The sequence below is a fragment of the Primulina tabacum genome, chromosome 8, assembly GCF_025594145.1.
Source record: "Primulina tabacum isolate GXHZ01 chromosome 8, ASM2559414v2, whole genome shotgun sequence".
In the NCBI taxonomy this organism is placed as follows: Eukaryota; Viridiplantae; Streptophyta; class Magnoliopsida; order Lamiales; family Gesneriaceae; genus Primulina; species Primulina tabacum.
Genome location: NC_134557.1, coordinates 9,407,482 through 9,422,526, shown reverse-complemented (window position 1 = coordinate 9,422,526; position 15,045 = coordinate 9,407,482). Strand labels below are relative to the sequence as shown.

Sequence of the window (15,045 nt, the reverse complement as noted above, 5' to 3'; positions counted from 1 at the left end):
ACACATGCACTGCCAGTTAGTTTGACAGATGCATCTTGCAACTAGAGTTCAAACATTACGCAGCTTGCCTTCTTGATCAAACTACTTTATCTTCTAATGCAGTTGTATGAATAGATTGAACTAATCAAGAGGTCTGAAATCTTGAAAATACAATTAAAATAAGAAATATATATTTTAATTATAACGATTAATTTTTTTTGCAAAAGAAGTATATTTACATACAAATTAGATGTTTGAAATTTTTAAAAAAAAAAATTAAAATTCAACATTATGAAATCACAAAATATAACTTTTACGTTATGGCTTCAATTTTGTTTTGGAAAAATTAAAAGATCGGTTTTCTGAAACTATTGCAATTTAGATACCTAGGCTCAAAATTTTGTTTTCGGAAGTGTTAATTTGAGTTAAGAGATCTCATATACTGACATACACGATCTACATAATGTAATTATAGGGAAAATGTATTTTTTGGCTAATATATTTAATTTTTTACGATTTTGATAATGTATATTGTTAGTTTTCAATTTTGATCATGTATTTTTAATTCAAAGCAATTTTAACCTCTTTTTCAGAAATATTAATGTTGCGCATCATATCAGAAAATTAAATAAAACTAAAAAAACAAAGATATTGACGAGATGATAAAATAAATAAATAAATATATATATATATATATATATATATAGTTTTCTGATGCTGCATACCTACCGTGCACATCTACGTGAGCACCGATGAGGTGTCAGTCACCCATTAGATGTGATGAAATATAGAAAAAATTGTGCATCCAATGGATGAGTGACACCTCATCGGTGCTCACTTAGATGTGCAGCATATCAAAACTGTATATATATATATATAAACAAGACAACAAATATAAATTTTCCTTACATTATACATGTAGACACACATGCCCGCGCATATACATAAATGTGCTTCTGTAATCAAATTTAAATATTGTTGACTGGTTTCGGGGAAAAAAAAGAAATTCGTCAACAAATCCTCATTTTGTTTAATGGATATTGGACTTCTTGGGAGTGATCTACTTGGGTGAATTATAATTTTTATTTCCAAATTGCATGGCAACAACTCTGAGAATCAACTCATCATCATCAATTCTTGACATCTCCACCAAATCCCACCATTTTTTCCTCGTGCTTTTGTACATTTTCTTCATCTTTCTTGCACTTGTGAGCTCCTCAAGTGCTGACTCTGAAACCTTTTCTCGGATCATTCATCTGCAAAAACAATGAAGGATTTCCACACAAGAAAAGGGGGCACATATTCGAATCCCAAAGGAAGAGGCCATAACCGGTTTGAAGCAAGCGATCACGAAGTTCCCAGTGGACCAAACCCTATTTCCAACAGGTAAAATTAAAACACTACGCTTGCTACCTACCTAGCCCATGATGATGCAGCTGCCGTACGCGAAGAAGACGATCCAAAAATTACGGGTTTCTTAATTTTTTGTTAATGATTTTATTGCATATACATATCTATATGCTTCTTCTTTTCTGGATGTTATGGAGTCTGTCATTTATATGTACGTTTAAATGATGAATCTTGGTGTTTTTTGAGGAAAGAATTAAGGACATGAAGTTGGTTCAATTTACATGTATACTATAATTTTTAATATTGTGCATAAAAATTCATATATTTTAAACCCATAAATATTTCTGTGAATGATCTTCCAGTAGCTTCTTTAATTCTTTGATTACCATATATATTTAGGGCTGAGTGAACAGCTAATATAGAATGTTATTATTTTTTTATATCAAAATATTATTAATTTTCATAAAAATTATAGATATCTTTTTATATTATAAATTTAGGAAATCGATAATATTTATATATATAGTTAAATGAAGGGTGTCAGAAATTCAAGTGGGCTAAAGATTAATGATTTGCTTTGGCTGGGCCAATCTGTACGTCACATATCTTGGATTTATATACCTAATTTCAGTTGTTTGGATGAAATATTTTGAGAATTGATGTGATGCAATATAATGACAAGTTAAAAAAATGTAAAATTGTGTAATTACTATCGTTTTTGAATAATTGATGTGAAGTTTATATAAGGATCTGATTTAAAATTTTGGGGAAAAAATTTGAGTGTATCAATTGATTAATTATATTTGAGTTAAGTTGATTTTATTGTAATATTCTTGTACTGTTATTTTAAAATTTTAAAACCTAAACATGCATAAAATATATATAATTAAAAAAAAAAAACACATCGAAACATGTATACACCATAAAGGCTTCCAAACAATACCAGGCAGTGAAAATTGTGGAATCTTGTGTAGAATAAAGTTTGTGGTCCAATGGTGTCAGCTAACCTGCCTACCCAATTTGACTTAATTTTATAAAAATGGATCCCACACAATTCATTCCCAAGTTCGGTTCCATATTTCCCTTTTTTTCATTTTGTTTTTTGTTTTACATGTTTAAACAGGACAAGGCATTATACATCATTGTATGCATATGATCAAAATGGTCTTCTACTGATGTTTTTTTTACAAAAATCATCCCAATGTTCTCTAGAAGTCCAACAAATAATGATATTCTTGAATGAAACTTCTACTGATGTTTTTTTTTAATAACAAAAATCATCCCAATGTTCTGTAAAAGTCCAACAAATAATGGTACTTGTAAAAGCATAAGTGTAATTCTAGAGCGAATGATGAAACAAAACTCACAAATGAAATGACAGAAGATTCCATTTGCCACATGAACTTTGGAATGAATCCACCTCCATGGCTCACGTCAAACAAGTTTGCAGGGAAAGAATATCTTACAAGGTAACCTGAAGTTTCACCGAGGATTCGGACACAATTATATCTCTTAAATTATCTGCTTTGGGGTGGTCGAATGAATCGATCTTGAGCCTCACGTGCAGATGTCTCAAGAAAATGAGTTCTTCCAAGTCTCTCTTTGATGCTGTTAGGACCTTAACAAGTAGATCTCTTTTGAACCGTTTACTCGGGTCCATAATAGAGACCATTTTTGTCACAGTGTCTTCGCAACTTTCAATGGTTGAAATTGTGCTCTTTTTCAGCCTCAAGTAAAGTGCAGCTAAAATGATAACCTGGATATATCGGAAAATTTTAAAAAGAAAAAAGGTTTTATAAAGTGTTGAGCTCTTATCTGTGGGTGCTGGGATTCAGAAAAATGTTGCGAGACAGGATGAGAGAGGTGACTCAATCGATTTAGAGGATACATCTTTCATTTCTATAAAATATTCAACCTAATAGGGCCTTGTTTGTGGTGGGTGAATGCATTAACCGTGGTTTTTCCTTTTCGCTTTTAGTAGAGTTAAATAAAACCTAGATCGATTTCTAGTTGTAGAAAGAAACTGGAGAATGCTTACCTCACTTGTTCCAGGACTAGAGTTGATTGTGCAACCAATGCGGGCAACCCCTTCTTGCACGACAGGCTTGCTTTCTTCTTCTGTGCTCGACTCTTCTTCTATTGATGTTGAATAGCAAAGATTGTCGAGTTCATCGTACCATTGCTGAGCAATGCCAACCTGAAAAAACCCAATTGCATAAATTTCACAGCAACTAGAATTCCAAAAAAGGTTAACTTAGTGATTAATAATAAAATATAAAATGTGCCAGAATTTAGCAACTTGTACACCTTTTCTGTTGATAATGCCTTGTTCTCTAATTCAGAGACTTCAGCAGCTGCTCCTCTGGCTAGACGCCATATACATCCTTCTCGTGGTTGTTCTACTAGTTCAGTTTGTTGTGGCACACTGATATATAACTCTATGTCAACTCTGCCTGAGGAATACAGGCATGAGATTCATTTACCTAACCACCAGAAATAGTAAACAAGGCACATACTAACAAATTTCATGATCATGATGAAAGGTTAGTTACGAGAGAGATTTTGAGTTAAAAGATCAAATGTAGAGGAAATGTAAAAATGGCACTTAAATAGACATTGACGAAGAGTTCAAACAATCAACTTAAACAAATCATATGGCCTTTTTGGTGCCAAAGGCCAGTTATCTCCGTGGCTGCACATCAAACTTGCCAGCAGTTAAATCCTGGTTTTCTCATACTTAAACCATGATAAAAATAAATAAATTAATTAATTAAAAGACCAAAAAAATTCTTCTGGGGTAACACAAAATTTCCAAATAGACAATAAATACTGTCGTGAATTAAAAGAAAAAAATTTGTTTTAGTTTTTAGGTCCAATCAGAACCAATATTCGAAAGAGATGTCTGTTTCGAACATTAAAAAATTGCCATATGATTACTCTCCTATTATGTGACCACTTTAGAAAATCCTCAAAATTTAAAAGAAGAGTGAGATCGACGGTAAAAAAGCACAAGATTTGATATAGTACTTCACATACAAAATTGCTAAACATGGAATGTTCTTTATCACGATAGGCATTTCAGACCTGAATTTGCGAGACGGTTTCCGAAACATCAAAGTAATTTTTCCCAACATGGTGAACAGCAAGAAAAATTAACAGTTTCAGCAAACATCCTCGTGACCTTTCATTTTATTTTTACTTTCAGATTCCCAACAACAAAAGGGCTTTGAAACACAGCTGCATAACTGACAACTGAAATACTTAATGGGAAAGGGCGAAAGTTAACACTGCTGATCAATAGGAAGTAACCAACAAATGAGTATTAAGAATGAAAATCACTTGACAATGGAAGGAAATAGTGCCTGTTCATCATGGAAAGAAGTATATTCAGCATACCTGGCAATAAATTAAACTCTTGTACATGATCAAGTTCCAGCCCTGGCACTCCATCACTGATAATATGAATAAAATATAAATTAAGCTAAAAACAAAACCATAACAGAGGAAAGCAATTCAAAGGTTGCAGCAAATTTCTCATACTTACTCAGAATAAACTTGTTCTAAAGGGGGAACAAACCAATAAGGAAGCCCAAGGACTCCGAAATTTGAGAACGGAAAGCTTATTGCTGATCCAGTTCCTCTATTGAACTTAACAACCGTCTGACCAACTTCAGTATATAAACTCATTAGCACAGACCCAAAATTTAACTTGAGATAAAAAAGATAAAAGTTTATGAGAATTAACAAGATTGGGTACCTGTATCACAGAATACAATATGGTCCTGGAAAGTTGCTGTAGAAGACATAAGCCCAGCATATGGAATTCCATCGAATGAACAACTAGCAGCAAGTTGCTGCTCTAACCAATCAGATGGCACATGCCTCGCAGAAATAGATTTATCCATCATCATCTGCCCACAGATCTCCAAAATCTTTGAAGATTCTGCCAGTTCACTGAGAAGTCAATAAATCGAAATTATTCTGAGCACGCAAATTGAGAGGGAACAATAAGTCGATACCTTTAACAGTTTCCCTGATAGAGCTTGATTCCAAGTCTACAACCCAAAGAGTTCCAAAACTGTTCACGAAGTGGTACAAGTCATGAAAGGTTAATTTTGTTTGTTTCTTTCAGTTAATAATGTTGTGGGGTGAATCAAAGATAGACCAATCAACTAGAGAAAAGTAAAACCCTTCTAACAGAGTAGGTTGTACTGCGAACCATTGGCGTGCTTTGGTGCATTCCTCCAAGTCACTATTATGCATTCTTTAAATTACAGACACCACAGTTGCCAGTGAAAAATATCCCATGATCATATCTAACCTCGTTCATGTCCATTTTAGAGCTTCTACGGTAGAAACTTTCAACCAAGTATTTATTGTGCTTTGAGCAATCCTCCCTTCCAACACTTGTTAGCAAAAGAAGGCTTGAGTTACTTCATTAAATTTTCTGCAAACTAATATGTTGCATCTAGTATTCTATGTGATTGTAAGGTACCCCTGAAACTCAAAAGAGAAGTTCTACAGAACAATGGTTAGGTCTGCTATATTATATAGATTAGAATGTTAAGTAGTAAAGCGGTCACATGAACAAAATATTAGAGTAACAGAGATAAGGTGGATGTCCGGACATATAAAATGAATATGCTTTGAAACGAGTATGTTAGTGAAAAGGTTGGGGCTACGCCCGATGAAGAAAAGTTCGAGGGAGACACGCCCAAGATGGTATGAACACGTACAAAAACGACCAACAAAGGATCCACTAAGAAGATGCGAGAACATGACTAGTATCTCCATTAATGGACAAAGTGGGAGACTAAAAAAGACTCAGATAATAAGTTATTAATGATTAAGCATGATACGTAGTTACATACTATCTAAGGATGAGAATATAATATGAGATAGAGCGCACAATGGCGTAGAAAGATCCATATAGCAACCCCACTTAGTTGGATGAAGGCTTGCGTGTTGTTATTGTAATTATGGTAGTATCATGCTCTATCCTCCATGCGTTGTCCCACTTGTGCATTTAAAGTGTAAAGAATCAAATCCCACAAAGACCCAAGAAAATAGTTGACTAAAGAAGGTGTCAATTCTAAAATGCTGAAGTAATTACATACTTCCAAAGACATCCGATTAACATTAAGTGAATAAAGAAACAAAAGCTACAATTTGACTGATGAAAGCAATAAATGTGTTCTACCTTTGATTAAAGACAAAGAGATCATTATCTGATGCCTTCAGCATATGCCAGGGAAACAAAAATGATTCGGAATTCAATGCTTCGGACTTCAACTTTCCAGGCCATACCTTGTCCAGAATCCATTTCCAAAAACTTTTATTCTTGTTACCATCAGTCGTCGCCGGAAAAACCGTCTCCACGACCCTCCTCTCCAAATCAGCTCTCCTGATAGCATGGTTCTGATATGAAAGCAAAAGATAATTGACTGACAAAAAAACAGAAATACCAACCAAAAGACTAAATCATTAGAGCAGGTAACGAAAAAAGTACAAAATAAGGTGTCACAAACAAAGGTAGACGTGGGTGCTGCACAGGAGTTCTCCCATTTTTTTCCCAGAGAATGAACTAGGATTCATTCGGAGAAAAATTAAATCGAATTAACACAATGTAGTCTAGGCAATGTAGAAAAAAGATGAACTGTACCTAATTTAACAGGTGCATCTCCACAATCATCTATGCTCATGGTGGCAAAAAAAAAATAATATTATCTAGAATAGATAGTGGTTTCTTTTGCAATGAGATCTTCCAAGATACAGATAACAAAATTTTTTGCATTCTTCATTTGAAACTTTTTTTTTTCATTTGAAACTTCTTTTGCTACTTCTCTTTATTAGACTCAGTTTTTGCATAATAGAAAGCATTATACACAACTCAGTCTTATTTGTGCTTTTATAAAATAGGTTATTCTTCACTTATGCTCAAACCCTTTTAAAAAAGATTAAAAGAAAAATTTCTGATACATAGCAGCGCATTAATCAGATTTAATGATATACAATTTTCAAAAAGCACCCGATAACCTAGCGGAACATATGAGATTATAAAAGAATTCATGCATGGATCATTATGAGCAGTTGTGGGGTAATACCTCAGAATCCACAAAATATATGGAATCCTCAAAAGCATGATAAAAGGAAGCTGCGGGGCGTAGTAACTTGGCACTCTCAAACACTCCATCCTCAAATCCAGGGGAAGAACCAATCTAAGAGTTTATCATTTCAGTTATGCATTTCTTTTACTCATACCAAATATTTAAATGTCAACAAAACTAGTTCACAAGTCGAAAATTATCAAACCCAAATCTAGCACATACAGCATCCAGAAGTTTCCCACTGCCATTAAACACAATAATCCTATGGTGATTGACATCAGAAAGGAACAAGCGATCGCCACACTCATCAACAGAAATGCAACCTGGACAAATGGAAAAAAAGTTACACTTTTAGCAACCATGTGTTAATTAAAAGTCATACAGATATAAAAGAAGATAAAATGGTTAATATGTCTAAATTCCACAAGCACTGTTGCTGCCAGGGAATGGGCAGAATACTATCCCATCCAGTGAGATGCTAAACACTGAGAGTTCTCTCTTTTTATACACACTACCTCAGCGCTGAATCACAGTCTCTGTTTCCAGTTATAGAACCCAATTAGGAACAATGTCCAACAATTTAACCTCCACTGTCAATTCTAGCATACAAACTAGCATCCTAGCATGGTAATGAAATAACCAAGAACCTGGTATCACCAACAAACTTAACCTTCAGTAAACAACCTCTCTCCCTCACCTCCCCCCAAACATCCCGCTCCCGAAAAGCGCAAAAAGGAAACACCCAAACATCCCGCTCCCGAAAAGCGCAAAAAGGAAACAAAACAAAAACAAAGGAAAGAAAAGAAGCAACATATAAAGAGACCCCTTCGACAAATACACACTTGAACAATAAACGAATGAATATCTTCAAGGTCTCTACTCGCATAACAATCACGAACTCTATCATTTATTGATTTCCCAGACCTCCAACCTCTTATAAGGGATAAATCGCAGAAAGCAGAAGAAGCCTCTACCTGGGAAAGACCAAAGTAAATTTTGTGACAAGGAACAAACATCTAGTTCCTTAACAACTTCAACAGGCTTTACCCAAGTACTTTTTGTATCATGGATAATAGCTCCCTGAATACATTGTTCATTCAACTCTTGAATAGCTGCCAAACATGACAAATTGGAAGTATGAGATGATTCCCAACATGGAAAACTCGAGCATATTTTCAATTTCACAAAAAAAATCATCAAAGACAGAAAACAAGAAAAAAACAATGAACCAAACAAATTGACTGTTATCCAACCCCCTTCCCTACCCCGTGGTCAGCCAACTATTTTAAACCAAAAACACGCTACGAGAAGAAAATACTAATAAAAAACTAATCAATTGCCACATTCAAAATTTAACAAGTACTATTGCTTGAAAATCATCAAATCAAATTCATGCAAGCAAATTGAAAGAGACAACTGCATAAATCCTTTGTCCAACTTTGTTTACCCTTTCCATTGCATTTTGAATGAGAAAAGATGCATTGGAAAATGAACCTCGTTTAATTAGTAGTTGAATACAAGCAAAGATCATCAGCTACAGAAAACAATTTGATAAAAAGCCCGACAAAAAAAGTCTTCATATTTGCTCTTTCAAGTCGTGTTTTAATGCAAGTTACTGCACTTGCAGGAGCAGTAAAGAAATTGCAACAACTAACAAATGAAACTATCACATCAAAATGAAGAAAGCAATCTTCATGTTCAATGATCTAGCTCACAATGAAACACCTTTTTACTCCATTTAGGTTAGCTGAGCTTCCTATGAGTTAATATCTAAAGAAATCACCCAACTGTGTCTATAAAATCCATAAAAACCATGTGAATGAAACATATTTAAGACTTATGAAACGATTCATTTGATTTATGTTTTTTTGCCAAAGAGTAAAGAAATGAATAAAAAAAGTACTATCACCTTGATCAAGTGCTTCAAGATCCACATTCTTCGCAGGGTAGACCAAAGGATTCCGAAAGCCTTTAGATATAATGTAGCATGGCCCCTTTACGATCAAAATATACCAAAGCAAGAGTAAAGGACTTGGAAAGAAAACTGTATAAACAAAGGGAAATTCATGCATCAATTTGAAATATATAAAAGATAATATGTTACAAAATGAATTAAGAAGATTTCCCTAATTAGAATACAAAATAGACTATATATATTGCATCTGCATGCTAATATCCTTTGAAGTCAGCCACATAAAAGACTCGTTATATTTTTGAATGTACGTATATATATAAACATGCTTTAAAAAATTCATTTGCAACTAATAATAAAAAACTGACAGAGCAGAAAATAAAGAAAGTCTAGAAAAGTAAAGTGCAACTTGCTCGTTGAGGATGATGATGTGGACCTTACACAAAGCCGGCACACATAATTTTTCAATTTCTTTAATTTCTCTAATCAAGCAAGGGCACATGGACTGATCTTTCCATCCGTAGATTATTACAAAAATAAATGACAACATTATTTCAAAGGAATTTATTAATGCTTTGCATTTGGAAAATCTTTCTTAGAATTTTCATCTCCAAACTAATTTTTTTTTTGATAGGAAACTATATCTCCAAACTAATTTTAAATTCTGGGGGATTGCACCAATCACAAAAAAATCTAAGAAATCCATGTGAAATGTCAAATAGCAAGGCCAGGTCGCCAGGACCGGCGATTCAATCAGATCAACTACAAGTGTACATCACAAACCTCAAGGCTGTACTTGGACAGCAGAATAGGGAAATTAATATATTCTTTGAAGATGATCTGAACCAAGCTTGTAGAAATATCATTGAAGCTTATTGACCTGCCATATTGCACAGCCAGAACCTGAAGGAAGGGGTACCTGCACTATCAAAGATTAAATATAGCATGTTTGCCACATAACAAATTTATCTAACATAAAATTTCCATTACCTCTGGTGAAGTGATTTTACATTCTCAAACATTTTGAAAGTATTTGGATTTGAAGTAAAATCATCGCTGACATAATCACTAACAAGAACAAGTAAAATTCCATCTTCCTTGAACACATTTTTGCAATCCGAAACGGCATTCAGCCAGTAGTGCAAAGAACCTGCTAAATCATTTATATTGGAGGGTCATTTTGCACATAATTCATAAAGGATTATTGCATGAAACACCAATAAAGTTGAAGATGTCATAAAAGTCATAAATGTCAGCAGCAGTCTTAGCCAGTCACATTGCCATTGCCATAAACCGTCAATGATAAGTAGAACAGAACTATTGCAAATGTACCATATAAATTATATATTTTCCTACATGCACCGCAATCGCAAAAAAAAATCCAAAAAAGAGTTATTTCCAATCAACAAGTAACTTAATTCAAGGTTAACACGGGCATGTAAAGAGTGAGTTCAAAGGGAGAAGGAAAAACACATCAAAGGGAGAAGGAAAAACAAATCTGGCTCTCAACTCACTAAGTAAATTCCAAACACCACAACACCATTCAGAATCCAACCAGCACTAGAACCTATTCTTTCATCCAACACTTTTTTCATATTAATATAATTTTACTGTACCCTTCTGCCAAATGCTTTCTCAAGCTTTATCTCCTAATTAGTGCAATTATCCATGTCCTCAAATTACATAATAATTGCATGAGTACTCTTATGTCGGTATCAAAAAAATCTAAGTGTGGAGGCAAATATAAGTTATATGCATATATTATAAGTATAAAGGTCAAGCTGAATCCAAACTTGACTATAACACAAGTCCTGATGTCCAATAAACGAGGTTTTAGTCTTTCATGACAAAGTCAAATTACGCGAATAAGACAATTCAGAGTCAACCAAAAGCTGTCATGGTTGTGGACCATAACCTGTAATTTTTCTTGTCGATAATTGATTGCCGTGAGAAAAAGAATCATATAGAGCGCAAAATGTAAGAACAACTGAATCAAGCCATCAAAGTCTGATTAAATGAGCCACATTAAAAAATATATATACTACCAACGTGAGCACTAAAAAACCTTTAAAAGAGTTTAAAATACAAAAAGAAAAATGCAGTCGCACTCACCTTTAGGCTTGTGAAGAGATGATTGGACAAAGGACAAAACATCTACGGCCGAAAGCAGCTCATGTTTTGTTTCTGCTACAGATGAATACCTGCAATAAGCTGTCCGGGCTTCGTATTTCACTTCCAGAATCACACATAAAGATCGCGATAGGTAAAGAAAATTTCAAGAAGTCCAACTCCTTACAGCCCGCCAATTCCGTCCTCCCGTGTAAGCCAGATTTCACTTCAACCGAATGAAAAGCCGAAAGATTGTTGCCGATTGCAGTTAACCGAAATGGATAACCTTTAGCCAAGAATGGAGGAAAAAACAGATACCAGTGTCCAAAATTCAATACGCGAAAAAAAGAAAATCAAATAACATAAAAAAAAGGAGGGCATATTAATGTACAGTTCTTAATGAGTTGCATTTCTTTACCGGAATAAGTTAGGGGAGACGGCGAAACTCGAAAAATACGTCTTAGACGTCCAAATCTGAGTATCATTTCGCTTTCTCCGTTGATAATTTTGTCGGCGTTCTTAGTGAACAAAGTTCAGAGGAATCACAATTAGGTTGATTTTTTTCAAAGAAGAAATCTTTTTAGGGTTTTGTGGTAATTGGGATGGAGAAAGAACCGGCACGAGAAAAGGATCCGATTTGTGTTGGGGACAGTTCCTCCCGACCCAACCGTGTTTTGTGTATAACTTTTGGACCAATTGACTCATTTACCCTCCGAGAATCACGAAACCTTGAAGCCTTCTTCGTTTTGAAAATCGAAAGCTTTGGAAGCCAATTTATCTAAGTGCATCAATTTTTTTGAAGTTCTCTGCAGACTTCGTAGCTTGCATATCGATCGATAATTCATCATGGACCCAATAGAACTCATATTGTTTTATAATCGAATCTGGAGCTCGGTGTTCTTCCAACCTTGCGTTTTTTGGTAGCTACAAATGAAATGGCTAGCTATTTCTGATCTCAATTTTTAATGGATGTAGTTTGATGGATATATTTCTTAATCTCTCCAAAAAAAATATGATAAAATTAATCTCAATACGTAGCATTGCAATATCTAACTCCTCGAAATACATTGGATCCTGATTTTGGTTTATATGTGAATTTGATAGAGACTTTTATATTTTTTGTGTTTGGTAATAATCATTATCTGCAGTTTATAAAAAAATTGACGAGATTTGAGAAAGCCTGAATCTAGAGACGTAAACTACATTGGATCTCTAATCTTGGTTTCTATACGACTTTGATGGAGATTTTGATATTTCACGTGTTATCTTTAGTAAGAATCATTGTTTGCAGTTTCTAATTATGTTATGATTATGTATAATCAATGCCTTTCGGTAATATGAAATGAGTACTCTGTTTTGGGTGATTAGTCCTTTGTGAAGAATGGGAGTGCTAATTAAAATGCTCAAAGATGCTAATTCAACAAATAAAATGTTTTTTCTCGAGCATGATCGGGTTGCAAATTTTATGCCACTGTGATCATCTACGAGTCTAGTTTGCAATTCAAAAAGCGTTTTGTCATTTTTACAATTGATCAAAGATTTGTGCTATTTTTTCCAAAGTTGCCGCAAGCTTCTAAAATTATCAACAATACGTATATGTGATGAGAAGAATCTTAAAATTTGAATTTTAAAGAACAAAATAAGTTTCAAATGCTTTTTCAATAACAATTAGTTCTGATACCATTTTTGGAGATCGAAAATATGTTTAGAAGAGTTGAATAAACAATTTAAAATATTTTGCGATTAAACGAACTACAACAATATTACTAGTGTCTCTATGATCCAACAATCAGAGGATCATTTGTCCACCCAAATTGACTGATCACCTGAAACCACTCCATTCGGGTAACTTTACTCTTTACAGCACCAATAAGTTGACAAATTGAAAGAATATAATTAAAAATAAATAAGAAAAATAGAAGTTTCCAAAAGAGAAGAAAGATTTGTGATCACAAATTATGACGCGATGATGTTTCGATTAAAAAAGAATACTTTTATATTCCACTCATAATAAATAAAAAAGCGTCCAATTTTCAAAAGTGCATTTTCAAAAATTATTAAGTCAAAATTATATTTAAACTTTATCTTGCTTGATTATTATAACTACAAGTTATTTATAACATTTTACTTTTATTTTTTCCTATGAAAATTTAAAAATTATAAGTGTACTCATACTGGTAGCACATATTGGTCGATAATATTGAAGAAATTGTCAGGCTTGACCTTCCTATTATTTTTTAAAATGTTGTCGTATTTGTCCCTATCCATCAAGTAAATTAATTTATGAGATAAATATTTTTTTAGATGATTAAATAATCATATATATATATATATATATAAATTTGACAAGTCCTGCTCAAAGTTGGGATGGTAAAGACAATGAGACATTTGATGATGCCCGGGTAGATTGGGTGACATGAGTGAGCAATCTACCGAGCATAGATGTGTAATTTTCATGGGAAAATTTTGACCTGATGGGATGAGTTTGGCCTAACCTTATGGGATGAGTTCGGGTGGTCTTGGCTGATTTGATGGGATGACCCCGTGTGGTCTGACCTGGTCTCTCGGGTGGTCTGACCTGCCTGATGGATGATCTCGAGTGGCCTAACATGCTTTGACATAATAAGCCTAGGTGGTGACAGTGTAAGATGAGCTTGAGTCAGACGATCTGCGCACACTCAACAAGAAAATGTCAGTGAGGCGCCGGAAGAGTTTTCGACGTGGCCACTCCGAGGTCTAAGTCGGTACAAGGTTCACTAAGTAGAGAAAAAATTTATTGAATGCAGTAGAATACAATATCTTTTTCCCAAACGAGCAAACATGTATATTTATAGGAGAAGATGACCTCAATTATAGTGCATGTACATTGTTCCTGATTAGACATATGCTCAAACCATGTCCTTTGACGGCTGCCCATGCGATGTCCTCTATCAGTAGGTTTGGCGACCCATACTATTCTAGTCTTGTCATGGACACTGATTGTCATACTAATTATGCAAGGTGACCCATATTGGTCTGGTCTTGTGATGAACACTGATTCTCATGTTGAATGATGCATGGTGACCCATACTGGTCTGATATTGTCATGGGTACTAATTATCATGCTAATTATATATGGTGACCCATATTGGTCGGGTGACCTAAACCCTGGTCGGACGAGAGGACCCTGGTCGGACTAGATAAATCCTGGCCGAACTAGATAAATCCCGGTCGGGTGACATGAACCCTGACTAACTGATGATGCTCGGGCTCTACTCAGTTTCTCGAGAACAACTTGGAAACTGACATGAACCCTGACTAACTGATGATGTTCGAGCTCTACTCAGTTTCTCAAGAACAACTTGGAATCTGGTCTTATTTTAGACATCAACATTGAACTTTCTAACTTCTGGGTAAAACCTCAACGTACCCTTGCCTTGGTCAGCCTTTATCAAAATTCGTTGGCTCCTTCACGATGACGGCCATTTGGATGGGTGAGGGCGTCCTCTAAATCCAACGATTGAAATTGTGCCAAATAAGCTTTATATATTATCGATGGATGAGGGGTATATCTCTGAATCCAACTGTCAACATTGTACCAAATAAACT

The 15,045-nt window shown here is 34.5% G+C and overlaps 1 protein-coding gene across 10 annotated transcripts; it reads right to left on the bottom strand.

Annotated features, from left to right (window-relative positions):
- Nucleotides 1–2,466: 2,466 nt before the first annotated feature.
- On the bottom strand, nucleotides 2,467–12,142 carry LOC142553659 (uncharacterized). Of its 10 annotated transcripts, none has more exons than XM_075664080.1 (17): nucleotides 11,876–12,125; nucleotides 11,645–11,743; nucleotides 11,461–11,559; nucleotides 10,339–10,501; nucleotides 10,123–10,267; nucleotides 9,346–9,430; nucleotides 8,411–8,548; nucleotides 7,659–7,759; nucleotides 7,434–7,547; nucleotides 6,530–6,747; nucleotides 5,349–5,407; nucleotides 5,087–5,272; nucleotides 4,907–4,997; nucleotides 4,726–4,781; nucleotides 3,637–3,782; nucleotides 3,368–3,526; nucleotides 2,467–3,085 (listed from the first exon to the last, which is right to left on the bottom strand). In XM_075664080.1, the coding sequence occupies exons 1-17, from the start codon at nucleotides 11,940–11,942 to the stop codon at nucleotides 2,792–2,794; spliced, it is 2,220 nt and encodes a 739-aa protein (XP_075520195.1). In that variant the 5' UTR covers nucleotides 11,943–12,125; the 3' UTR covers nucleotides 2,467–2,791. The 10 variants fall into 10 exon arrangements, with proteins under 10 accessions (XP_075520195.1, XP_075520192.1, XP_075520194.1 ...); XM_075664077.1 differs by having other exon boundaries at nucleotides 4,874–4,997; nucleotides 11,876–12,116; XM_075664079.1 differs by having other exon boundaries at nucleotides 4,874–4,997; nucleotides 10,132–10,267; nucleotides 11,876–12,116.
- Between the last annotated feature and the right edge of the window lie 2,903 nt (nucleotides 12,143–15,045).

What these genes read in the sequence shown, in the direction of transcription:
- LOC142553659 (XM_075664077.1), bottom strand. Translation starts at nt 11,942, where the DNA reads ATGATACTCAGATTTGGACGTCTAAGACGTATTTTTCGAGTTTCGCCG. An exon ending in GTCTCCCCTAACTTATTCCG is followed by an intron (nt 11,744 to 11,875) that starts GTAAAGAAATGC and finishes TCTTGGCTAAAG; the next exon opens with GTTATCCATTTCGGTTAACT. An exon ending in GTAAAATCACTTCACCAGAG is followed by an intron (nt 10,268 to 10,338) that starts GTAATGGAAATT and finishes TTGATAGTGCAG; the next exon opens with GTACCCCTTCCTTCAGGTTC.